At 35.4% G+C, this 26,613-nt stretch overlaps 5 protein-coding genes across 6 annotated transcripts in view; 2 read left to right on the forward strand and 3 right to left on the reverse strand.

Annotated features, from left to right (window-relative positions):
- Positions 1-6,542: 6,542 nt before the first annotated feature.
- On the forward strand, positions 6,543-9,092 carry LOC106428734 (aquaporin PIP2-7). 2 transcript variants are annotated; one of them, XR_007326075.1, is made up of 5 exons: positions 6,543-6,901; positions 6,987-7,282; positions 7,732-7,872; positions 7,974-8,230; positions 9,064-9,092. XR_007326075.1 is itself a non-coding variant. In XM_013869493.3 (4 exons), exons 1-4 carry the CDS (start codon positions 6,613-6,615, stop codon positions 8,091-8,093), a joined length of 846 nt encoding a protein of 281 aa, XP_013724947.2. In that variant the 5' UTR covers positions 6,543-6,612; the 3' UTR covers positions 8,094-8,298. The 2 variants fall into 2 exon arrangements, 1 of the variants encoding a protein (XP_013724947.2); XM_013869493.3 differs by lacking the exon at positions 9,064-9,092 and having other exon boundaries at positions 7,974-8,298.
- A 420-nt stretch (positions 9,093-9,512) lies between these two features.
- LOC106428732 (putative F-box/kelch-repeat protein At4g35120) lies at positions 9,513-11,338 on the reverse strand. Its single transcript, XM_013869492.3, has 2 exons — positions 9,869-11,338; positions 9,513-9,779 (listed from the first exon to the last, which is right to left on the reverse strand). Exons 1-2 carry the CDS (start codon positions 10,817-10,819, stop codon positions 9,771-9,773), a joined length of 960 nt encoding a protein of 319 aa, XP_013724946.1. The 5' UTR covers positions 10,820-11,338; the 3' UTR covers positions 9,513-9,770.
- A 2,384-nt stretch (positions 11,339-13,722) lies between these two features.
- LOC106350458 (acetylserotonin O-methyltransferase) overlaps positions 13,723-26,613 on the reverse strand; it is a 37,474-nt gene continuing 24,583 nt past the window's right edge. The window contains exon 2 of the mRNA XM_022717086.2: positions 13,723-14,287. Coding sequence (XP_022572807.2) covers positions 13,967-14,287 — 321 coding nt within the window. The 3' untranslated portion in view covers positions 13,723-13,966. The remainder of the gene's footprint in view (positions 14,288-26,613) is intronic.
- LOC125589891 lies at positions 16,475-17,221 on the forward strand. The gene is made up of 2 exons (XM_048762549.1): positions 16,475-16,988; positions 17,072-17,221. Exons 1-2 carry the CDS (start codon positions 16,677-16,679, stop codon positions 17,195-17,197), a joined length of 438 nt encoding a protein of 145 aa, XP_048618506.1. The 5' UTR covers positions 16,475-16,676; the 3' UTR covers positions 17,198-17,221.
- Positions 24,367-25,354, reverse strand: LOC125589889 (DUF724 domain-containing protein 2-like). Its single transcript, XM_048762547.1, has 3 exons — positions 25,157-25,354; positions 24,626-25,075; positions 24,367-24,553 (listed from the first exon to the last, which is right to left on the reverse strand). The coding sequence occupies exons 1-3, from the start codon at positions 25,238-25,240 to the stop codon at positions 24,491-24,493; spliced, it is 597 nt and encodes a 198-aa protein (XP_048618504.1). The 5' UTR covers positions 25,241-25,354; the 3' UTR covers positions 24,367-24,490.

Raw genomic sequence — 26,613 nt, forward strand, 5'->3', positions numbered from 1 at the left:
CTGCTGAGCTTTGTGCTGTTTGTCTGTGATAAAATGGCTAGGCAACCGTCGACTAAATTTGGTGTAGTCCTCGTTACAAAAGCTGGTTTAACAAGCTGTAGTATTAATATGGGAAACAGACTAAATGCCTAATTATCGACTCTATTCGTATCCTTTACAAGATTCACCTTGTCTTAATTGGTTCAGGTTTTTGTAAAAGAAAAGATACTACGCTTTTTCTTTAGTTGTCCATTGTTTATAGGTTTTGTATCCACTTCCAAAAAATTTGAAGCTAGAATCTTGTAACGGTTTAAATGCTCAAGTTCAGAATCTCGTTTCCAGAAGAAAAAAAAAGTTCAGAATCTCGTGAAGGTTTAATTGGTTATAAATTCGAGAATCTTGTAAAGGCAACACTTTCTACAAAAAATAAATGTATTCACGATTCACTGCCTTATACAGTATAAGATATATAAACGTGTATTATGTATATACCGTGCTTATTAAAGCATTTTCTGTGTCAATAACTGAACCATAAAAGAATCGAAATTTCTCCACATTTAGGCTCCGAATGGTAACTGCAGATTGAACGGTGCGGGACAATCGGTTCAACTGCAGTGCGGTTTTAACAGTTATAAAAACGTATAAATATATGACATATGTAGAGATTTTTGTTACTGTTAACTGTGGGACGGGGCAGGGCGGTTTATAACATTCGAAGCCTTAGTAGGGTAAGATTATGATTTGTTCAAAATTGTTAGGTTAAAACGTGAAAGTAGATTGCAAACATAACAATTAAATAAGAGAGAGAAAGGAGAGAGAAAGGAGATCTGAGATCGGATCCAGCGTAAGGCCGGCGCGTGAGCGTCCGTGCCGTCGCCGGATCCTTCCTCTTTCCGTCAAAATGTTTCTTTTTGCTTCTTCTCCGTCGCCTATCACTGAGTGCCTTGTCGGAGCTCTGGATTGGAGCCATCATCCGAAGGTGGTTTCCTCGTTTGGAGGGACGACGCGCTCGCGTGGAGGCCATGGCGTGAGAAGATCGGCTTGCATGTTTCGAGTGGTGGTTCCGGGAGATGGAGGCTACCACAGATCCGTCGACGCCGGCTTTTCTCCGGGAGGTGGAGGCTCCTTCAGCTTCGCCGACGCCGGTTCAAGTTCCCGGGAAGATGAGGTAATCTATGCTCTTTCTTCGTCGGTTTTGGCTCCGAAGGGTAGAGGCTCACACAGCTCTACGCTGTCGGTTTTGGTTCCGGAGGGTAGAGGCTCACGTTTGCTCTACGCGGTCGGGTTAGGACCTGTTGTCTGTTGGGTTTGGGTACTAGTTGGGTTCTGGTGGAAACGGTGTTATGGATCTTGTCGTCAAGGTGTATGCTCGGAATAAGGATGAGCTCTCGGTCGAAGATGACGCTCTCCACCATCGGTTACGACGACAAGAGAAGGAGAGTTGAGGTATCGAGTCTCGGTTTTAATGGTCGTGAGATGGCGTCTGATGTTGGGGATGAGCTTTCGGTTAGTCCGATGAAGCCCCCCGTTACAAGTTCGTCGGTTCTGAACCGGTCGGCCGAACCGCCGGAAAGAGACAAGAAGAAGTTAAGCCGACATGTGTCGTTGGATTTGGGCAGTGTCGGTTTTGGGCTGTTGGGCTTAAGGCCCGTTTTTTTATCTTGGTGTTTGTTTAGCTAATCGGGCCGTGGGCATGCTATTTTGTAAGGTTATTGGGCTAGACCCGTTTATATTTAATAAAAAAAAACTTGACGGAAAAAAAAAAAACGTGAAAGTAGTGGCCGTTAGATACTAATGAATTAAAAATAAAATTTCAAAAACGAGGACCATCGTTTTAATAGTTGGAAAAATACATGTTGTAGATCAATCTAGCCGTTACAAGCCACGATACACATGGCACAATCTCTGTGGACAAAGCTCGAGTTTGCCTTAATGTGGAAACAGTGACATAGATGTTTTGTAGATAAAGGTTGGGCAAGCAAGTCAGCCCTCGTGGTAGGTCATTTCCTTGGACTTAAAAGTATTACTATTATAATTAAATTTATCTTTAAATTAGTTAAAGCTCGTCAGAATGTATAATAACATTATAAAGCACCTTCTTTTCTGGTGAAAGAACCATAATAAAAAAGATTGGCAGCGAAATAATGTCATTATCACATGCAATAATATCGTCTGAACCAAAAAAATAATATTCAACCTCTTCTGCACCATGGAGATTTGAATCATGGAATATCTTAGATGGCAAAACAGCCAAATTGATTCTTTATTCTGTATCTAAATTACACATGTGTATATTAGTATATATATTAGAATAATATAAACGATGTATCTGAAGAATCAATATTTAAATTTTCGTAAATGGACTTGATTACACTACCTATCAAGAATCAATATTTCATTTTTCTTTCCTTTAGAAGCTAAGCTTCAAGATGAGTTGAATTGGGATGTGTATTGGTTACTTAAGCTTGGGGTTAACAAATACATACTCTCACTTGGAAATTGGAATGTATTAAATTACTTGGTTTCCAAATATTATTTCCAGAGAAAATGCAAACACTCATGGAAAAGGAGGAAAACAATAATCAGTTTCCACGCTTGCACGACGACCTGGCATTTATTGGTCACAAAGACAGCATAATTCTAAATCAATTTTTTTGATGTACTTGTACTTGCATGATGAATATTAATTAAATTTATCTTTGTATCATAGAAAGTAAAAATACTCCCATTACATATTTACACGTTAATATATTCGCATAAAAGAAAGTTGATTAGGGCTTGGAGGGAAGGAGGACAAAAACAAATGTTGTATTAGTTTATTTTTGGCAACGACAAATGTTGTATTCACGTAAATCGAAAGCAGAAGTATCATATAGTCTGCTTTTAGAAACATAATTACAATTAAAGTTACTTTGTTTTGGACATGCGGATCTAAACGATAATAATCGCTGGTTACGGGCTTCCTATTTCTTTGCATTTCGTATTATCCATTGGTCTACTATTTTAATTCAAGGAAACTTGCTAGTTCTTGTGCTAATGATGGATTCTCTTATGCAATTCTTGATAATTTGAATTACCCAGTCATGGAAGAATATATATGTGTAACACAAACAAAAATATACCGCTTTGTTTAAATTAATCAACGATAATTGTCTACCAGCTCATACAGTAATCATATTTATAAATAACAAGTTGCTGGTTTCAAGTATATTGTTTTCGAAAACATGTTGCAACTACATGATTTTAAACAGAACGCTAGGTAGGCTTTCATTTTGAGACTTGTTTTTTTTTGCATAATGCATACATACATATCCTTTGAGACTTTGATAGCTAAACAAAAAAACTCTTTTACTTTTGAGGAAATAAACTTGTTTTTTTAAACACGAGGAAATAATTTTTTGTATAGAGAGAGCTTAGAGCTACATCCTAACCATTTTGAAAACATACTTGACCTAAAATCGTAATTTGGTAAATGAACAAAATATAAAAGGAAAGTTGCCAGAAATGGACTGGAATTTCGATATAACCGTTGAGTAAGAAGGAGAGCCAAAGAAGAGTTGGGGATGACAGGCTGACGAGAAAACCTTGCACCTCGTTTATGTCACAAACCCTCACATGGCTTACCTGTTCACTTGGGTCGCATCACCTTTTTTTTTAATGTCCACTTGTTTCATATTGTATAATACCTAAAATGTCTAGCAAAACTACAAACACATGGCTTTATTCATTATTTACTATTCTTTTGTCAACACATGGATTCTATTGATTTATAATGAAATTTTTACCCTATAAGACACATTATATCTTTGGAATAACACATTCAGACATTTATGGCTGGAGGCACACATTATCTGTGTGGAATGTCTTATTTACCCCTCAAATACACTCTTTTCTAATTACTTTATGTGTCATAAAATAATAAAAATTTCTAATTTATAAATTCATTTCTTTTTCTCTCTCTCACTATCAATTTTCAGATCTACTTTTTCTCTTCCATCTTCCATCGGTTCTATCTTTCCTAATCATTCTATCTGTGCAAGTTTCCAATTTTCTTTAATTTTTGTCATCCTCTGTCACCATGACGAAATCGAAGAACTCAGAAAAAAACGAAGATTACTCTGAAGATCTTGTTGTTGTTCTTTAAGTGCTTTCTGTTTACAGCTTATGGAATCACTTCTAGAATAAATTGTTTCTCATCTTATTGAACATGCCGAAAGTCTCGCAAGCGAGCTGAGGATACACCTTTAAATTTTGACTATTTTCAATTTGACCCCAACAAAACTTTGGAAGATTTTGAACTTTAAACTAGATCTCCCTCAATCTTACGTTCACACAAACATGTTCAAGGTGTATTTTTAGGATTGAATATCCAAATTTATATGTCCACACAAAACTGTACATATAATTTATCCATATAATTCACTATTCTATGTTCGAGTACTACTATCTTTTCATATTTTTCATATTTTGTTATGTCCATGTCCATATTTTTTTACGACCAAACTTTTATTATCCATGTCCACACCCATTTGTTTACCAAAGTGGCTTACACAAAATAAATGTACATAAAAACTACACGGTATGCATAAAGTACTTGTCCACAGATACTAAGAAATTATGTAAGATGATTATGAATATAAGAACTTGTCAAAGAAAACACATCCATGAAACTGTTCATGAAACCTCATCCACGAAAAATTTTAAAGAGATTTTCTATATTTTTTATCCATCCATGTCCACATCTTCTTATGTTCACGTATTTTTCTTACATGTTCACAATTTTGCATCCATACTTCTTATGTCCATACTTTTTTTTTTATAATTGTTGAAATATATAAAATATATATATGAAAATGGATGTTAAAATATAGAGAAAAATAAATTACAATTTATTGTAATAATTATACTTTCTTCAAATGTATTAAACTCTGAGAAAAAACAAATAAAAACATAAGAACTTTGCAAAAAGAACAAAAAAAAAGTTGAGAAAAAATAAATAAAATAAAAAAATGCAGCCATCCTCTAGTTTTTCTTAACCAAGCGTGAGGGGTAGTGCTGTAAAACCACAAACGGTAGAAGAAGACAATGTGTCCCTCAAGTAGGAAGTGCATTATCTTGTCAAAAAAGAGAACAATGTGTCTTTGATGATGTAAGGCACTCATTTATAATCTTGCATTTTTGTTTTTATTACCTTACTGTTCCATATTAGCAAGAAAAATATTCACAATTCCAGAACAGCAGAAGATTTTTTGTCCATGCACGTAGAGCCCACCTTTGATTGTTTATTTCGTATCATCACTATCATACAATACTAAAATAAAATATTTCACTATTGTGTGCCTGTAATAATGTACGAAACTACTGGTCATGACAAAACAAAAACTCATAATTTTTGCTTGTATTAGTGATCTTATATATGCCTTGATCTTCGTTATTAACTAGAAGGAGAAAGTTCTAAGGAAAAAATTAGCTTAATTTGTTGTACGATTTTAGTTTAGAGTTACTCAACTGACATTTAGATTCTCGAAAACCTCAAAAAAATTTCTTTAAAGACATATTAACACATTTTTAACCGTGCTAGGGCTGTTCAATATGGTAAAACCGAACCGTACCAAACCGAACCGAACTGAAATAGACAATATGGTTTGGTTTTGGTATATACCATATAAACCGAATGGATATAATTTTATAAAAACCGTAGGATTTGGATATGGTTTGGTATATAACCGATTAAACCGAATAAAACCGATTAAAAGTAGAAACATGTAAATATGTATCTATTTTAAAACAATACATGAAAATCTATTTGTTACATAAGTTAAATTTGTGTTAATAACTATTACCATAATTTTATAATAATAAAAAACCTTAATTTGTAAAACACTTGAACTATAACTAAATAACAATACATCGCAATTCATACATCTTATTTTCTAAGTCTTTTTTTGATCTTTTTGATTTATTTTAGTCTTCACTTAATTAATATGAAGATTATAAATTTGATGGACAATAATTAATGGAAAATTTTCAATTGAAAAAGCATGACTTTAATGAACACTAAATATGGAAAAGTGGAAAAACTTTTCTTTTATGTTTCTCTTTTGTTTCATATTTTTATTTTCAAAATTTCAAGCTTTGATTTTAGTTATAGAATTGATTATTTTATTTGATGGTAGAAGCATTTTTACTTTTTTGTTCATCTATTTGAACATGTAATATACTTTTAATAAATGTCTATGTTGACAATATGACTCTAAAATTCATATAATATGATCTCAAACAAAATAATTATGTTTTTTAGTATAAAACCGAATAAACCGAAAACCGACGGTATATAAACCGAACCGAACTGAAGTAAATATGGATTTAGAATGGTAGTTATATTTTACTAACCGAAATACCGAAAACCGAAAAAAACCGAACCGAAACCGAACCGATATCCGGATTGAACACCCCTAAACCGTGCCAATAATGTTTATTTAAGTAGAGCTGTTTAGATAATCACTCAATACCGGAAACACCCTTGGCTTATCTGTCTCATTTCCTTTTAAAAAGAGACACTGTCGTTATTACACAAGACCACTCAATTCGACCAAACTCGAGAGAGAGAGAAAGAGAAACAAAGGTTAAACTATGTCTAAAGAAGTGAGCGAAGAGGGACAAACCCACCACCATGGCAAAGACTACGTTGACCCTCCACCAGCTCCGCTTCTCGACATGGCAGAGCTCGGGAAGTGGTCTTTCTACAGAGCTCTCATCGCCGAGTTCGTCGCCACGCTCCTCTTCCTCTACGTCACCGTAGCCACCGTCATTGGCCACAAGAAACAAACCGGTCCTTGCGACGGCGTTGGTTTGCTCGGGATCGCTTGGGCGTTCGGTGGTATGATCTTCGTCCTCGTTTACTGCACCGCCGGTATCTCTGGTAATTAAGTTTTAAAAACTTTTCTTTAACATGTGATTAGTTCGTTACGTTCTGTTGCTAATCTCTTGTTTGGTTTGTTTTGCAGGTGGTCACATTAACCCAGCTGTGACTTTCGGTCTGTTCTTGGCGCGTAAGGTCTCTTTGGTGAGAGCTGTTGGTTACATGATAGCTCAGTGTCTTGGAGCCGTTTGTGGTGTGGGTTTCGTGAAAGCTTTTATGAAAACTCCTTACAACACTCTCGGAGGCGGAGCTAACACTGTAGCTGATGGTTACAGCAACGGAACTGCTCTCGGAGTTGAGATTATTGGGACTTTTGTCCTTGTTTACACCGTGTTCTCTGCAACTGACCCAAAGAGGAGCGCTCGTGACTCTCACATCCCTGTAAGTGTTCTTTTAATCTCAAATGGGTTTGTGTAGATTCTGACAATGCTTGAATCTCTATAGGAGTTTGTGTAAATCTTGTGATAATCTGAAATGGGTCTGTGTAGATTCTTAATAAAGTTTGAATCTTTTTGGTTTTATGATAAACAATCTTTTTGGTTTTATGATAAACTTTTTGTTTAATCTCAAATGCAATGGGTGTGTAGATTCTTAATAAAGTTTGAATCTTTTTGGTTTTATGATAAAGTTTTTGTTTAATCTCAAATGGGTTTGTGTACATTCTTAGTAAAGTTTGTATCTTTGGGGTTGATAGATAAAATTTTGTTTAGTCTCTGTTTAGGTTCTGATAAAGTTTGAATCTTTGTGTGTTTGAGTTGAATCTTGTTTAGTTTCAGGCTCAAATTAATGGGTATGTCTAGATTTTGATAAAGTTTGTTTATTCTGATTAGGTCTTGGCTCCACTTCCAATTGGATTCGCTGTGTTCATGGTACATTTGGCTACTATCCCCATTACTGGAACTGGAATTAACCCAGCCAGAAGCTTTGGTGCTGCTGTTATCTACAACAACGAGAAGGCTTGGGATGACCATGTAAGTCTTTAGTTGCCATACATAATCTTGTTTTAGGATAATTAATGATTCATTTCTCTAATGTTGACTAAATAATTGTTTGTCAATCAATTGTTTGGCAGTGGATCTTCTGGGTCGGTCCATTCGTGGGAGCACTAGCAGCAGCAGCTTACCATCAATACATTTTGAGAGCTGCAGCTGTTAAAGCTTTGGCCTCCTTCCGAAGCAATGCAACCAACTGATGAAGATGTTTGAATTTCCCCCACTTAGTGATTGATGAAGGCTTAAATGTGAAGAAACAACTTAAGATTTATGTGCTTCTATTATGTATGATTATTTGTTTGTTTGTGAGAGGAAACTATAAGTTGGTGGATGGAATGTATTAATTAGGCGTGGGCATTCGGGATCCCAATCGGATTCCGGTTTTATCCATTCGGGTTTTGGTTTTTCGGGTTTATCAAAATCAACCCCATTCGGGTTATATAAAAGTTCGGTTCGGGACCGGTTCGGTTTATATCGGATTCGGGTCGGGGTTAGTAAATCTTCAAAGAACCGGTATAACCCATTGTACTTTCGGGTTCGGGTCTCAATCGGTTCTTCGGTTTAAAAATACATGATTTGTACCTATTTTGTAACTAAAATATAAATAAAATCGGTTCTTCGGATTTAAAATACATGATTTGTACATATTTTAATAGCCAAAACATAAGTAAAATCGATTCAAAAATAAATAAAAACATCAAACGTGATCATTCAAAATCAAGCAAAAGATAAACATAGTTAATGATAGAAAGAAAACTAGATAAATGAAATCATAAAACAAAAACTAAGTTCTCATGAAATGAGAAACACTATTCAATGAAAACAAAACCAAAATAAAAAAAACTTTAGGCTTCAACCGCTACATTCTACCATCAACCTTCATGTAATAGATAATTATTTTAGAAGTTCAATAATATCTTACAGTATTTTAGATACATATTAAGAATTAAGATTATATTTGGTAGAAGTTCTTTTTGTTATTATAAATGTTTCGGGTTCTATCGGATATCCATTTAGGTCCGGGTTCGGTTCGGATAATACTTATAACCCAATATACCAAAAAACAGGATCCATTCGGTATTTATGTCGGGTTTGGATCGGTTCGGATTCATTTTTATCGGATCGGGTTCGGTTCGGATTTTCGGGTTCGGTTTATTTGCCCAGCCCTAGTATTAATCATAAAATGTGTTTGTTATCTCTTTCCTTTTTTTCATTTAGTATTAGTTTTTACTGTTTTCTCCCCTTGTTCTCCCTACATCCAGTTAATTTTGTGATATCAAACAATCCGAGCTCTAAACCTATTGTTTTTCTCACTTTTAATTATGTAAAAAGGATGATCACAAGCAAAATTCGGTTGAAAGTTGAAACTCACGAGCTGCCAATAGGTTTCGATCTAAAACTCATCTTTGCTTTCAAATTTGTCCGAATTGTATTGAAGCTTCTGTATATATGTTGTGTAATCTTTCACTTGACTGGTTATCCTTGGTAATGGTTGACATTGTCGTCAGAGTCAGTCAATCATCAACAATATCTTGGCCTTGCGACCTCCATAAGAGCGTAGTAGCTCAGGTTTGGACACACGTGTTTGAACTAATTAGCATATAAATCAAGCACAAAAATGAAGTAAAAAAACAACTAACATAAATTAAAAAGATTACAAAACAAAGTGAAAAAAAATTTCACTCAATTCCAAACTTAAAGTAAGAGAGGATAATCAAAGAGAGACGGATAAACATGTCAAGGGATTATATGAGCCGTGAACAAGAGAGAAGCTCAACCGTTCAATCTCTCCCGAAATAGCAAGTCCAGATGGAGTCAGACGCTTCTCCAACCTAATCACGGCAAAGCAAGTTTTCTCTTCTCGAATAACAGGCGGCTTATTCCTCCTGAATACAGGTTGAGGTGTCACTAGCCATACAATCACCAGTTTCCCACCATAGTTAACTAATTGAATCATACGGTAACAACAACAAACCTTGGTATTGCACAGATCTTCCAAACCCTCAACAATTACCCACTTTCCACAGCTCACATCATACCAGAACAAATCATCGCTGAACTCCTTAAACACTAGATTATCTAGAACGCACCAAACCCCACATGTTTCTAGTATCCATTCTAGACCCGCAAAACCCATCTCTAGCAGCAGCAACCATCTTCCTTGTTTAGGATCATAAGCATACTTGTTATGCTCGGTGATAACGTATATCTTTGCCCCAAGGACAAGGAGTTCGAATTTACAATCAAATACATCACCACCAGTAGGGCTAGGAAGTAGCTCTTTCTTCCAAGTCTGAGACTTTAAGTCGAAAACTTCACCCCAACTCTCACACTTTCTGGTTCCTCCCATTACATATATACTCCCGTCTAAAAGACAAGCTTTCGCGCATTCTCTTGCAACCCTCATCCTAGGAGCACGACGTTGCGTGTGACTCAGGCAATCGAGCACACAGACGGATCGAGATCGCTTGCCCTTCTTGTTGATTCCGCCGATTTGGTATATCTCGGAACCAACAGCTAAATTTGCTTCTTTAGATCGAGCACGTAAATGAAAGGAAGAGTCTTTAACAGGTACTAACCTCAACTCAGTCTTCATTTCAATTTCAGCCCCGTCTATGCTGATAAACGCGTCTCCTTTTTTGATCATCTCATCATCATCATCGAGACTCATGAGATTGTACCAGCTGTAACAACGGGTCGCCGTCCTTAAGCTTTCATAACATAAATAGAGGCGAGGGTCTGTGGCTCCGATTTGAGATCGAGCTGCGTATATCTCCGGAGAAGAGAGGAGAGAGTGGAAGCTCTTGGAGACTGAGCTTATGGAACTGTATTGGGATTTCGAGACGCGGGCTAAGCAATTCGCGATGATTTCATATGGAAGCGACGAAAACGATGGAGGAGGAGGAGGAGCTGTATAGTTCTTCATCTACTAGTAGGCTATGGTTTTTAGAGGATTTGGTTTTTTCACCCCTCTTTTTAAATGGTACTGTTTTGTGGGCTATTACATTAAAGCCCACAATGGTTTTGGTTTTAAAGTCCATATCTTTACATTTTAAAACAAATTAAGCTCATTAAAACGAACGTAGCAATCAAATTTAAACCAATACAAACCAAATTATTCTACAACCCAATCGGCTTAAGTTAATTTTTCGGTTTGGTTTTAAACCAACCTAGTAACCTAATGTGTGTATTACTTTATTTTTATTAAATGTATGGAGTTTGTGTTGATATGAAATCAGAAATGATTAAAAAAGTTATATGATATGAAGTTTGTGTTGCAATAATTTGATAGAAATTGTGGTTTGATTTGATGTTTTGGTAGAGAAGCAATTATCACCATAGAGGTATGAAATCAGAAACAATTTATCTTTTTGCTTTAGGTTTTGTTTCTGAAAAGTTTTAGGGATATGAATTAATAGAATCAATATATTTTAGACGCTTCAATTGATTTTCTCTATTTTTTTTTTATTTTTTTGTGGTGATGATATGAATTTGGATTTCGACTGTGTGATACGAATAAATTTGATGTTCCGGTACATGATCAATTAGCAACATAAACATGAAGAGAATAACAAAAAAGAAGAATATAATAAGAAAAATTAAGAAAACTAGTGACAACCCATTTGTGTTTGACATCATTTGCCATGTTCTCTATATTGTCTTCTGAACTCTTTATATCTCTTTAAACTAAGATGTTTTTAGTCAAAAAGATTGTATTATAATTCTCTAACTATAAAGAGACTCTAATATAATATCAATTCTTGCATTATTTAAAGATAAAATTTTTGATCGAAAAGCTTTTACGTAAATATTTTCTATGCATATGAAATACAATGATGTTATTAACCAGAAAATAACATATATATATCACCAGTTATTGTGACTATATATATCAAAAATACAAATATAGGACAAACTGATAAGAAAAGTTTATATGAAAATAATAGTTTAAGAGATATCTGTGAACAGTGCCGCTACGTGGGGAAAGAAGTGATTGTTCATGTATATGATGATCCACTTACAGGAGTTATCACTCAACACAAGGCACATATGGTGGAGGGTAAAATGGATTCATTGCAATCCGTTGAGAGAAGAGAATGAGCCACCAAAGACGTTATGGTATGGTCATGCTGAAAGAATCCATGATCCTAGAGCTACTAGTTCATTTTGGTCTCTGGGTAGTATGTGTATTTTTGAAGGAAAAGAGTTTGTAATTGCTGGAGTGAGGAGCATGGTCAAGTTGAAGTGGCAAGAAGGCTTTGTTGAGGAGATTAGCAACACCAAATTGGTGGAGAGTGGAGAGTTCTTCAGTGGTCAATTTGTAGCTAAGAAGGAAGGAGAAGGGGTGGGCTTTGTGAGGTTTGTGGTAGATGGGATAGAGAATCAACGTTTGCTTTAGGTTTCTTTCTAGAAAAATATATGGATATATTTTAGAAGCTTTTGATCTATTTTCTCAACGCTTGCTTTAGGTTTCTTTTCTAAAATAAATATAGGGATATGTTTCAGAAGCTTTGATCTGTTTTTTTCTAGGTTCTAGTTATTTTAATCAAGAAATACGATGATAAAATTATTTTTGAGTGTGGAGGCTTTCTCTCCAAGGAGATGGAGTTCTCAATTTGAAGTTCAGTGGAGCAAATAAATGATGATACAAATGTACTATTCATATGGAATGATGTTTCATCTTAAAAGTAGAAATTTACAAACAAAATATTATGACAAATAATATATCAAAAAATAAAATATTAGTTTTTAGTCGGCTTCGTCAGATTTCGAAATTGCTTGTATCGCTACTGGCCCGTTCGTGGCTTAAATAATAGGAAGAGATCACATACCCATTTCATGATATATCATCCATCCACAAACTTGGATCATTTGTAGTGTAAGAAACATTGTTTTGATTTCTTTGTGAGATACTAGCTAGCTAGAGGTAAACTCCAGATTGCTGTGGAGTATGCTATGGTCATAACACCACCGATCAACAAGAGTTCAATAACAAAATTTACACTCATAAACTGACTCATCATGACCACCGCGAGACAGCTGAAGATCATGAAGCATTGTAAGGTAGCAAGTGGTACTTTGCCATATTCAGACATAAAGTGTAGAAGTTGTTTTTATTGTTTTTCCACCTATTATATTGTAAACCGTAACGTTAAAATTCTTGCGTGATACAAAAGACAACGTTTTACATAATATGATATTACCGAATGAAGCAATTGCGAGTCTCACATCTCTGCTGAAACGTATTCCGTGTACGGATCCGTGGAGATGAATAAATAGTACTTGCTTAGCATATGTAAAATGAACCCAATGATACAAGCACATCTCTATCATTCACATTTCCATTTAGACTTTCTCATGTGTACTACTAAAACAATGATAACACACAGTGCCGTCTCATAGGTTGGAGTGGCCAAAAAGCACAATTAAATTACGGGTTCTTTATATAGATATACTAATATGATAAACAATACAAAAGTGCTTAATATCATTGAATATACTTAAATAGAAAGTATGTTGGACAGAAAAGAAAAGAATCGAACAAGGGTCTGCTAATTTAAATTTTAACTAGTTAACCATTTTACCAAACTAACATTCTATATAATCTGAACGTAGAACTTATTATTTATCTTTGTGGTTTAAAGCAAGTGATTTATTTGCTTAATAGCAGGGGAATGCCTAATCACAAATGTTTTAAATTAAATTTATCAACGGGAATAGTATTGGGTTAGCTCTTCCTCAACTAGGATTCAGTCATCCTTACATGTCTTTATGAATGCAAAACGTAAACACAAAGCCATTTTTCGTTTTTACAGTTTCGAAATGATGTTTGATAAAACAAGGTTGTGGTTTATTAGAACACAAACAATATGTAAAAAATACAAAAGCATGTGAAAATACAAAGAACAAACACAACACGGCAGGTAATGATACAAGCCTTGATTATTCTGGAACATGGGTTTTCACACTTAGCTATAACTTCTCACTTGTACCACTTAACAATATAATCGCAAATAGATTCAGTTTACTCTCTTCCTCGGTTTGGCTTCAACCCTTTCATATCTTCCTTTTATTACCGATACGCGATGATAACACACTGAACATCATCAATATCCCTAACTTCATATCGAGCAAAACCAGCTTCGTTAAGAACAAAGTCCCACTCTTTCAAAGTTCGTTCTTTGCCTGTGCTTGTGTGAGCCATCATCCCCATATCGAGCATCAATCTCACCTGCTCTAATTTCTCATCTCTGTCTTCCACTATCATGGTCTTTTTCTGGTCTCTGATTACGGATTCCACTATCAACACTTTCCCGATATTTGGTGGGACAGCCTCTTTGCAATTCTTCAATATTCTTATGCAATCTTTGTCTCCCCAATCATGTAAGACCCACTGTCATCATTTTCCACAATTTACATATCAGATATAACTAGTCATATCGCGTTTTAAATATATTAACGTTTTTAAGGCTCTCTTATTTCAAAGAGTCTTACAAAGAAAAAAAAGAACTAATTAAGTTCATCAGTTGTTAAAGATATATTTTGGGGGGGGGGGGGGGAAGCCTGTCAAATTTATTTTGAGTTTATACGTATATGTTTACAAAATATACGGATACGTTATTACATCAATCTTACAAAAGAAAGTGTTTGATTTTAAAACGCTGCCAGTTTTTTTGGATGTCTCATCATTATATAGTGGTTAATAATATCCGGGAAAGTGGTAGTGGTCTTATTTATTTGGCACTGAATAGTGGTCGCCATTTGATTCGGTAGTTTGGTATCATATCATATAGTCTATTTTTGAACTGGACAAATACCTGAACTCGAAAAACTTAACCAAATGCAACCTAAAAGTTATACCGAACTTGAATCAGAATCAGTAAAATATCAAAACAGATCCAAAATTTTAGTATCTGAAAAAATTAGATTTAAATATGACCTGAATCACAATTCTATATTTAAATTTACTAATTATTTTTAAATCTAATATAAAATATACAAAATATTCAAAATATTTGGAATTGTCCAAAATACTTGATAAATAACTAGAAGTGAATACTCAAAGTAATCCAAAATACCTTAAATACTTACTAGTTCTCCATCCAAATACTTGAAGAAAACTATTTTCATGTTAATTTAAAATATTTAGCATATAATATTCAGATTTATATGTTATATATTATATTTTTAGATTTAAACAATATTGAGATTTTTTAATTTGTTTATACGTATATGTTACAAAATATACGGATAAGTTTTTACATCAATCTTACAAAAGAAAGTGTTCGATTTTAAAAGGCTGCCAGTTCCAAAAAAGGATGTCTCATCATTGTATATTGGTTAATAATATCCCGAAAAGTTGGTAGTGGTTGCTTTATTTATTTGGCACTGGATAGTGGTCGCCATCGGTTGATTCGGTAGTTTGGTATCATATCATATTCTATTTTTGGACTGGACAAATACCCGAACTCGAGAAACTTAACCAAATGCAACCTAAAATTTATATACCGAACTTGAATCAGAACCAGTAGAATATCAAAACAGATCCAAAATTTTGGTATCTGGGAAATTAGATTTAAATCTGACATGAATAGAAATATTTTAGATACCCAAAAATATCAGAATCACAATTATATATTTAAATAATCCAGTTATTTTAAAATCTAATATAAAAATTTACCAAACATTCAAAATATTTGGAATTATCCAAAATACTTAAAAAATAACTAGAAGAGAATATTCAAAGTAACCCAAAAATATCTTAAATACTTACTAGTTCTCCATCCAAATACCTTAAGAAAACTATTTTCATGTTAATTTTAAATATTTAGCATAAAATATTCATATTTATATGTTATATATATTATATATTATACTTTTAAATTTAAACTATATTGTGATTTTTGAATTTGTTTACGTAATTTAAATAGATTCCAAATCCGAACCTACAAAGATTCAAGAGAATATTTTCACTCTATTTTTATATTAATTCTTACAAACTGAATAAAAAATCTAGACTAGCATTCTTTGTTTAACATTGGCAGCTACAAAAGTTAAAGTTACATACACAAATCTAATTTTTTACTGTAAAAATAATACGGCTCTATCTGACCAATACTTCGTTTGCTCTATGTCCTTTATCAATGCTTGTCAGACCCACATCTGTAATATTATAACGTAATAAATAAATAATGCTAATAAAATATATAAAGCAAATAGACAATGACAATCATTAAATTATACAATGTATACACAAGTTATTATACGATAATGAAATAAATGAGAAAATGACACAAAGAACACTAAATGAAGTTTTCCTCCCCAAACTAGCACTCAGGATCAGAATTCACAAAATAGGTTTCATTAAAGGGGCAATTTACCCTTATGCCCCCTTCTTTAACTAATTTAAAAAACAAATTTGAAATCAATTTGTCGCCGTCCTCGTTTCATCGCTTCTTCTTCTCGTCTCTCCGTCGTCGTCGTCGTCGTCTCTCCGTCGTCGTCTCCCGTCCTTGTCGTCGTCGTCGTCGTCGTCGTCGTCGTCGTCGTCTCTCCCGTCGTCGTCTTCGCCTCTCCGTTGATCCGTCGTCGTCGTCTCTCCGTTTATTTATCGTCGTCGTCGTTTCTCAATTGATCTGTCGTTTCTACGTCTATTCATCTCATTCTCTCTCTCGTGTGTCTGATTTGATTAAGGTTTGAATCATTTCATTTTGTTATACATTATCTAGGTTTTGTTATATATTATTCATTTGTTGATGATTTGAAGTTGATTTTGTAGAACAATGGAAGTTTTGTGCATCTGTGGACAATGGATCTCAAAAGAATCTCTCCAGTGGGAGTTTCTTGTTGATTTGAAGAGGAATGCATCAATCATTTCCATAGAAGAAGATCTACTGTATGAAGATTTGATGAAGATTGTCTCTGAAGATTTTAGTGTTAAAGAGGAAGAAATCAGTTTGAGTTATGGTTTTTCATTGGATATGAAATGTATTATTGAAAGTTTCCCCCCACTCTCGATAGGTAATACTCGTCAGCTCAGAACTTTCATTTCCAAGACTAGAGCATTTGATGGAACCTGTCGTTTGTGTGTTAAGGTTTGTATGATTTTTTCTTAGACTTTTCAGGATATGCTTCATAACCAAGTATTATGCCTTACAGAACTACTTGACTTATGCAGGTTAGTACTGATCCAGTTAGCTGTAACACTCAAGCTTCTGATACATTTGCTTCTACTGTTCCATTGAATGCCAATCCAGCGATTCTTTCTACTGTGCAGAGTGAAAAACAGGTACATTGTCCTTAATTCCCTTTTTCTGTTTGTGTTTGCATGATATGCTTCATAATCAAGTACTATGCCTTACAAACTACTTGACTTTTGCAGAGTCTTCTATATGAAGGTGTTTCTACAGTTCCTCTGAATGCTCTTCCGGATTTTAGTACTGATTCAGCTAGCTGTAACATTCAAGCTTCTGATACATTTGCTTCTACTGTTCCATTGAATGCCAATCCAGTGATTCTTCCTACTGTGCAGAGTGAAAAACAGGTACATTGTCCCTAATTCCCTTTTTCTGTTTGTGTTTGCATGATATGCTTCATAATCAAGTATTATGCCTTACAGAACTACTTGACTTTTGCAGAGTTTTCTATATGAAGGTGTTTCTACAGTTCCTCTGAATGCTCTTCCGGATTTTAGCCCTGTCCATATTGGACTTTCACCAAACACGAGAGTAGCTGGCGATATTAAGGTGAATAGCTATTTTAAGACAAAGAGAGAGTTGATGTTGAGGATGAAGAAATGGGCTTTAGAGTGGAAGTTTGAGTACAAGACTGTCTCTTCTAACAAGTCAAGAGTGCTTTTGAGTTGTGTTGATGAAAATTGCACGTGGAGGATGCGTGCTATCAAGCTACCTGTTTCAGATTTTTTCGTTGTTAAAAAGTATGTTCATGAGCATACATGCGATACAACACACAGGAAAGCCAACCACAGACAAGCATCTGCAAAGTTGTTGGGTTCTTTGATTTCCAGCAATTATGGAGAAAAAAAGGAAGGTCTCAAACCGAAACAGATCATTGAACAGGTCAGGATGCTGCATGGTGTTCACATCAATTACAAACAAGCTTGGAGAGTGAGAGAAGAAGCTCAGATTTTGGTTAGAGGGACTCCTGAAGACAGCTATTACAATTTGTCTAGGTGGTTGTATAAAATCACAGAAACAAACCCTGGTTCCTTGACTTATCAACATGTTGATGCTGCAGGAAAGTTCAAGTATGCATTTGTGGCTTTTGGTCCATCGATAAGGGGATTTTCATTGATGAGGAGAGTTATTGCAGTAGATGGTACATTTCTGAAGGGAAAATTCAATGGGACTTTATTGGCAGCTTGTGCTCAAGATGGGAATTATCATCTATATCCTCTCGCCTTTGCAGTGGTTGACGCAGAAAACGGCGCCTCTTGGAAATGGTTCTTTAGAGGTTTGAGCCAGAAGATCCCGGACGCTTCGGATCTTGTTTTTGTATCAGACAGGGCTAACTCCATTTCTTCAGCGTTGGAGGATGTATATCCCTTATCTCACCATGGAATTTGCAGGATCCATCTGCTCCGCAACATCACTCCTACATATGCGAAGACTGGGTTGCTACCTCTGGTGGAAAGCGCTGCTGATGCCTATACGTGTCACGAGTTCTGGTTAATCTTCAAGGACATAAAGGATAAATGTCCTGAATTGGCTAAGTATCTGGAAGAGTCTGATTTTAGGAAGTGGGCACGAAGCTATGCGCCTGCGAACAGGTATAATATCATGACTACCAACATTGCAGAGTCTCTCAATTCTATGTTGAAGATGCCTCGTGAGTTGCCCATTATCTCTCTCCTTGAAACTATCAGATTGACGATGACCACTTGGTTTTTTGAGCGACGCGAAGCGGCTGCGAAACATAAGCACCTGGTTACTCCAAAAGTTGTTCAGAAATTGGTATCTAGGTTAGGGGCCGCAATGTTGTTGAATGTGTATCAAGTTGATCGAAGCGAGTTTGAGGTGAAGAATGAAACAATGAAGTTTGTTGTTGACTTGGAGAAGCGGCATTGCACATGTAATGTTTTCGACATTGACAAGATCCCCTGCATCCATGCCATCGCTGCTGCTAAGCATATCAAGAGAGATGAAAACCGTTTTGTTGATGCTTCTCACTTGACAGAAACGTGGGCTAAAGCTTATGCTGAAAGCATACATCCTGGTGGAGAGTTGTCAACGTCCACCTATCCAGAGAATATTGATGAACTGTCTTGCCCACCTCCAGCTACCAAAAAGAAAAGTGGACGCCCTCCTACAAAGAGAAAGAGATCCGTTGGCGAGTTTGGGGTTCCTGGATCTAAATCTCAGTCCCACAAGTGCAGCAGATGTGGCACAGGAGGGCACAACAAGATCACATGCCAGAGGCCTATAGGATGAAGTTCTACATTTTTACATTTTTATCGATTATTATTTGGATGTTTGCTATTTGATGGTTACATGATATGCACAAGACCATATACATTTTTTCTTTTGGAACCCTATCCTGAATAAGTATGATTTCTTACAACTTTTGTATATACAACATTATCTTTTGATCTCATTTCAATTTTTAGTTTAAACTTCTTTGCTAGAAAAAACACAGTAATATTCAACTATTCTGGAATCCCATCCAACTTTTGTAACATCCAACTTTGTAATATACAATGTATTATACTATAAATTGTATGTAAATTCAATTATGTGGAAGCAACTAACAGATGATTCTCCTCAGCCTAGCGGCTAAACCACGAAACCTATGATACCGAACATTTGATCGACCCGGGTTCGACTCTCCTACGAGTAATGGGTGATTTTTTTTTTTTTGTTCAAACTATATCTCAGAATCACATTTGTCGCAATCGGAAGCCCATCCTGAACTATCAAAGATCTTTCCAATGTATTATACTATAAATTGTATGGGTAAATTCAATTATGTGGAAGCAACTAACAGATGATTCTCCTCAGCCTAGCGGCTAAACCACGAAACCTATGATACCGAAACATTGATCGACCCGGGTTCGACTCTCCTACGAGTAATGGGTGATTTTTTTTTTTTTTGTTCAAACATATATAGGAATCACATTTGTCGCAATCGGAAGCCCATCCTGAACTATCAAAGATCTTTCCAATGTATTTATACTATAATTGTATGGGTAAATTCATTATGTGGAAGCAACTAACAGATGATTCTCCTCAGCCTAGCGCTAAACCCGAAACCTATGATACCGAACATTTGATCGCCCGGGTTCGACTCTCCTACGAGTAATGGGTGATTTTTTTTTTTGTTCAAACATTATCTCAGGAATCAATTTGTCGCAATCGAAGCCCATCCTGAACTATCAATATACAATGTTTTATCTATAAATTGTATGGGTAAATTCAATTATGTGGAGCAACTAACAGATGATTCTCCTCAGCCTAGCGGCTAAACCACGAAACCTATGATACCGAAACATTTGATCGACCCGGGTTCGACTCCCTACGAGTATGGTGATTTTTTTTTTTTTTGTTCAAACATATATCTCAGGAATCACATTTGTCGCAATCGGAAGCCCCTGAACTATCAAAGATCTTTCCAATGTATTTATACTATAAATTGTATGGGTAAATTCATTATGTGGAAGCAACTAACAGATGATTCTCCTCAGCCTAGCGGCTAACCACGAAACCTATGATACCGAAACATTTGATCGACCCGGTTCGACTCTCCTACGAGTAATGGTGATTTTTTTTTTTTGTTCAATATCTCAGGAATCACATTTGTCGCAACGGAACCCATCCTGAACTATCAAAGATCTTTCCAATGTATTATACTATAATTGTATGGGTAAATTCAATTATGTGGAAGCAACTAACAGATGATTTCCTCAGCCTAGCGGCTAAACACACGAACCTATGATACCGAACATTTGATCGACCCGGGTTCGACTCTCCTACGAGTAATGGGTGATTTTTTTTTTTTTGTTCAAACATATATCTCAGGAATCGAAGAGTCTCTTCCAAACGACATCATGTAACTCAGTAACCGAGAGTTTTCTTTTCGTCAAGATTGGGTGTTATATGATTGGTTATTTCAGTAACTGACTTCAATAATCGAAGAGTTCCACAATAATCAAGAGTTTATTTTAACTGACTTCAATAATCGAAGAGTTCCTTTTTGTTCTATAAATATAAGGGACGATATCAGACCTTTTATTCACTCACTTCATTTCGCTGATATATCCTTTTGCAATACAAGTTAGTTTTCGATTTTTCTCATTTTCCATTCAATTCATGAACTTTTTTCTATTTCTATTTTATCGTAACATCTTAGTTTCGATTTTTGTTGCAGGTTTCATTTCAATGGAATTCAAAGAAGATGATGAAGCGTCCCATAGAGGAGGTTTACGGATGTGATGCCGCCGAAGGTTTCAAGAAGGGGAAGAAGGAAACTGTGGAACATTACAGGGCTCTTCTTCGTTTGTCCAACGAATACAGGCTATCTGAGAATGATTGGAATCTTGCATCCAGCAAAGCAAATTCAATTGCTGTCCAAATCGAGTTGCTTGAAGATATTATCAAAGCTGATGGAAATTTGATTTAACTGCTGAGTTGGAGAAACTCAAAGAAGAGCACTCGGAAGCGGAAGGAATGCTTGCTGATGTGAAGGTCAAAGTCCCTGATTGGGATAAACTTGGCGAAAGTTGGCTCCATCATGAGTAATTTCATGTTATCGTCTTCTCTTTTTATGTTTTTAAGGACCACATTATGTTTGATTTTCAGTTTTTATTTTAATGAATAAGCATTTTGTTTCTCTTGTGTTGTTTCTTCAATTAACAACCTAAATAAAAAACTTGTTCAATGTTTTTCACTATTTTGTAATGGTTTGGCCTAGTTTCTTATAACTTGGTTATCTGATTTGCTTATTTGTTTTTGGAAAGCCATCCTGAATACATAAAATGATATCCAGATTATATAAATCTATCGTCTGTGAATAAATGAGTTCACATTTACTCTGTTATCGAATAACCACGTAGCCTAGTGGCAAGCCCTTCTACTCTTAGTGTACCCTTATCACACAATAAGTCGTGTTCGATCCCCGTTGTGTATACTCACATTTTTTTTTGTTTTAATTAAATATTCAAACGTTATTTTCGTTTTATTAGCTTTTGGCAAGTATAAGACCCTTGGTACAACGGCTGCACACTTGGATTAATCTATCGAGAGTTCACGAGTTCAATCAACATCAGATCACATTCTTTTCATTTTTTTTTTGTAACTTTAAAGGAATTTGTTTTTGAAAGCTATCCTGAATACTTAAAATGATATCCAGATCATATAAATCTATCGTCTGTGAATAAATAAGTTCACATTTACTCTGATATATCGAATATCCACCATAGCCTAGTGGCAAGCCCTTCTACTCTTAGTGTACCCTTATCACACAATAAGCCGTGTTCGATTCCCGTTGTGTATATTTCACTTTTTTCTGTTTTAATTAATATTCAAAAGTTACAAGTTATTATCGTTTTATTATATCTTTTGGCAAGTATAACACCCTTGGCACAGCGGCTGCACACTTTGATTCATCTTTCGAGAGTTCACGAGTTCAATCAACATCGGATCACTTTCTTTTTCATTTTTTTTGTAACTTTAAAGGAATATGCTAGGCTTTGGTGCATTTTGCTTTCTCACTCTTTTTCTGGAAACCCATCCTAAAAGTACCATAAGCATTTGACAATTCATCAATACATCCTAAAAAATTTTTCAATAACAATCTAAATGAAAAAAACGTTAGGGATAATTCATTACAAACTTAAACTTAAACGTTAGGGATAATTAATATCAAAGTAGAAAAACAGTGTAGAAAACAGAACAAATATGACATTTTCACTTCCTTTGACCTTCCTGGAAATCTTTATCCATAAACTGGTCGAAGATCTCACAACATAGCTTGCTTCGTAAGTCCATCGCAGTTTCATCATTTATATTAGCCATGCTCTTCAATTCCCAGTGACCTGCATTCCAGCATTTTCCAACAAAAATACACAGTTGTATGGAATTTTGTCTTTGGAAGCCCTTCTGCAAACTTAACTTCAAATGGATTGATATCTTCGAAATTAACCTCTTCACCAAGAAGTTCCATCTTTATGGCACTAATCAACACTGTCATAAATACCCAAAATTATACAATAAATCAATCACCAACAGACAACAAAATGAATATGTAAAAATGCATCACAATCACAAGCAGCAAGTGACAAACTTTTATTTTCTAAATTAGCTAATATTTTTTACCTGCCAGTTCTTGGATTTGATTAAGAGCACGTTTGATATTTGCTTTTGAAGACCACAATGGAAGAGTGTGATTGTGTTGTCCATCAATTGTATCTCCACCCCAATATAGTGACAGCTCAACTTATCTTCAATGACACCATATATAACATCAACATCTTCCAGCCATACCTTCTTTGGATGTATTAAACCTTTCACAAGTTCGCCTACACAGCCCTCCAATAATTTTTTTTTTCTTATGTGGCTTCCTGACAGATTCATAAGCGTACCCAACCACTTCTAAGAATTTGACTGGTACAAAGCATGCTGCTGGAAGATTGTTGTTGCGGAACCAAGCACCTTGCTCAACCCTCTTACAATTTAGCATTTCAAATGCAACATTTATGTGCTGCCAATGTAACAATATAGTTAGAAACTTCATATAGAACTGCTATAACATGGACATCTAGCATAGCTCAACTCAACCTCTTCCTAAACATATGACACAATCAAATAGAAGACAGAAACAGAGTGTTGATTACCTCTTTGTTGAGATTTTTTCTGCATCGTCCATTTTTTGAAAGAACTCTTTTTCAATTTCTTTTCCATTGATATAAAACGGTCTGTAGTTGATAAATTAACTAGTATCAATCGAAACTTTTACAAAATAAATTAGGAATATTTATGCGAGGACAAAAAGTTGCTTACACACGATATATGCCCCGTAGATCCATCCAGTGTGCAAGCCTTGAAAACCGAGGAAATTCAGGTGTCACAAATGGATCAATTGGAAGGATTACCTCAGGTGTTACAGGTATAGGAGGGTTTCTAGGTCGTATTGGCCTCTTCTCTTCTCGCTGTAGAAAAGGAAGCAAATCTACTGGCTGAGCATTTGCTTTCTTCTTCTTACCAACATGTGGCTTCCCCTTTAATTAAAAATAAAGACAAAAATTCAGGATCGTTTTTATCTTTATACTTGAATGCCTTCCTAATATGAAGTAAAAATATTTTTTATACCTTTTTTGCATGATCGTCTTGACTTGGTTTCACACTCTTACCCTGCTTTACTTCCATCTGTGAAACAAAACCGATATATCAAACTATTGACCTGAACTTCAATTCAAGTGGATCTTATTCATTTTATTACCTCTTTTGCTATTTTCCCAACACCATCTTCTGATGGACCAGCTGCTTCATTTTTCTTACAAGCGACAGCCTTCGCCTTCCCCTTTTTGAATGACAAAAATTCAGATACATTTATATCTTAATTCCTAGTATGATGTATAAATATTTCATACCTTTTTATCACCATCTCCTTCACTTGGATTCACACTCTGCGTCTGCTCTTCTTCCATCTGAAAATCAATACCGAGATATTAAACAAATGACATTTTTTCAATTCAAGTGATCCAAGGCATTTGTTTTACCTTTTTTGTCATCTCCCAAACACCATCTACCCATTTTCTTGGTTTTCGCATCTCAGAATGGTGGAAGTAAATTTGTTCTTTAGAATTGTTCAAAGAGACAAAACACGAGCCATCAAACAAAATGACTTTAACTTTTCCAGCGCACCAGGCACCATTGTCGAACGCCTCCACGTCCTGCATTAGCTCATAACTTTTCTTCGCTCCAGATCTCTCAGGTGGTGGTTGAGGACGTATTCTGTCAATTGATACACGTGTCTCAACACTCCTTTTCCTCTTCTTTTCGTCCAGAGACGGGACGAAGTACTCAACTTTCACCATCTCAACCCCATCAACCAAATATGTTGCCAACACATTTCCTGGATACCATTTATGACAAGTATTGTCATCTTGTGATGAAATCTCCACATTTGCTCCGATCTCAAAGGGATTTTGAACTCTGCTTTCTACATCCTGTGATGGTTTAGATTCAAGGATATCCAGTCATTTTGATAGTTGCTGAGTATTTATTAAAGGTTTTAATGAAAGTAATACCTTATTTTGCTCTGTTAAAAGATTTCTGCGAGCTCGGGTATTTGGCTGTGTGTCGGAAATGTTTGGTGAAATGATCTCATTCATAAGCTCGTGAGTCTCCTGAATTCAGGAATGGTTGAATGAACACGTACAAGGGCTTCCAAAAATTACTTGAAAAGTCCAATTTTTTAAAGAAGGTACCTGCTGCGTCTGAATTGGAGTAAGTAAGACTGGAGTCTCAATATTCTGTTGAGCTATTGGAGAACCAGGTGTCTCTTTCGTGATCTCATTCATAGGCTCTCGTGTATCCTGAGTCAGGAATGGGATTATGAACACGTACCAAATTCATAATTTTATAAATACCAACAGTTTTCAAAATTATACTTGCCTCATTGTTAAGTTGTTCATCTGCTTGATCTGCATTGGCTTCACCTTGTCTGGAAGCCGTCTCATGAAATGGAGTTGTGTCAGTCTGTGCAAGTACAACAAAAATTAGGAAGGCAAGCCTAAATATGTATAACATCTTCCAAAATTACTTGACAACTCAAAACTGAATCAAGAACTAGATAAACATTAATTTTAAAAAAAAAAAAAAAAGTTACCTCATTGTTTGGAGTTTCATATGAAGTAACTCTTTGTAGTTTCTCTAGGTTTGTCACACGTTCTTTAATCTGTTTCCTGTCTTTTTCAATCAAACACAAACGATCGTTCATGATCCTTAAATTATCTCCCACCATCTCGCTGATTCTGTTGATCTTTGATTCCAAAGACTCCTCCTGATACGAAGTAGAAGCTTGACTCATCCCTCCATTCCCAAACAGTAAAGATGCTCTTCTTATTTCTTCATTAGCACCGTATAGGTCTACTGACATGTTTCGCCAATCTCTAATTTTAAACTTATAACCTCTCTTGGATAAATCGGCCATGTCATCCAGATCTTTATTAGCTTCGTCTCCCATGCAAACATCAGCTTCTGGATCATTAGAAATAGGAGGTAGGATGCATGTGACCTTAAGCTGAAACCATAAAAATAATTAGCTTTTAAATGGAGAATCATAAGGCAAAACAGAAACAAGAAAAAAATAATGTAAAAACTTACATGATCTTTGATTTCAATTAGGAGAACATCTATCAGCTGTGGAGAAGCTATTTGAAGGTACTTCTCACACAAAATATTGGGGTAGACGGTTGAACGCTCAGAATAGGAACAACTTGACTGAATGCATACTGTAGCAAAGGTACTGACTCAAGTATCCATATAAGAAATGCCATAGGGAACCCTTGCAAATCATAATTGTTTTTGTCGAGGCTTTTGTCGACAGCTCTCTGAAGTGATTTTAACAGCAAATTATAAGCTGTTCTCCCCCATGGGTATGTCATCAAGACATCCATATCCTGCGCTATTTTCACATAATCCAAAGTAAAAGTTGTGCCACCGTCGAGAAGGCTCTTCTGTAGTAGTATGCTCTCAATCAGGA

The sequence above is a fragment of the Brassica napus genome, chromosome A3, assembly GCF_020379485.1.
Source record: "Brassica napus cultivar Da-Ae chromosome A3, Da-Ae, whole genome shotgun sequence".
Taxonomy (NCBI): domain Eukaryota; kingdom Viridiplantae; phylum Streptophyta; class Magnoliopsida; order Brassicales; family Brassicaceae; genus Brassica; species Brassica napus.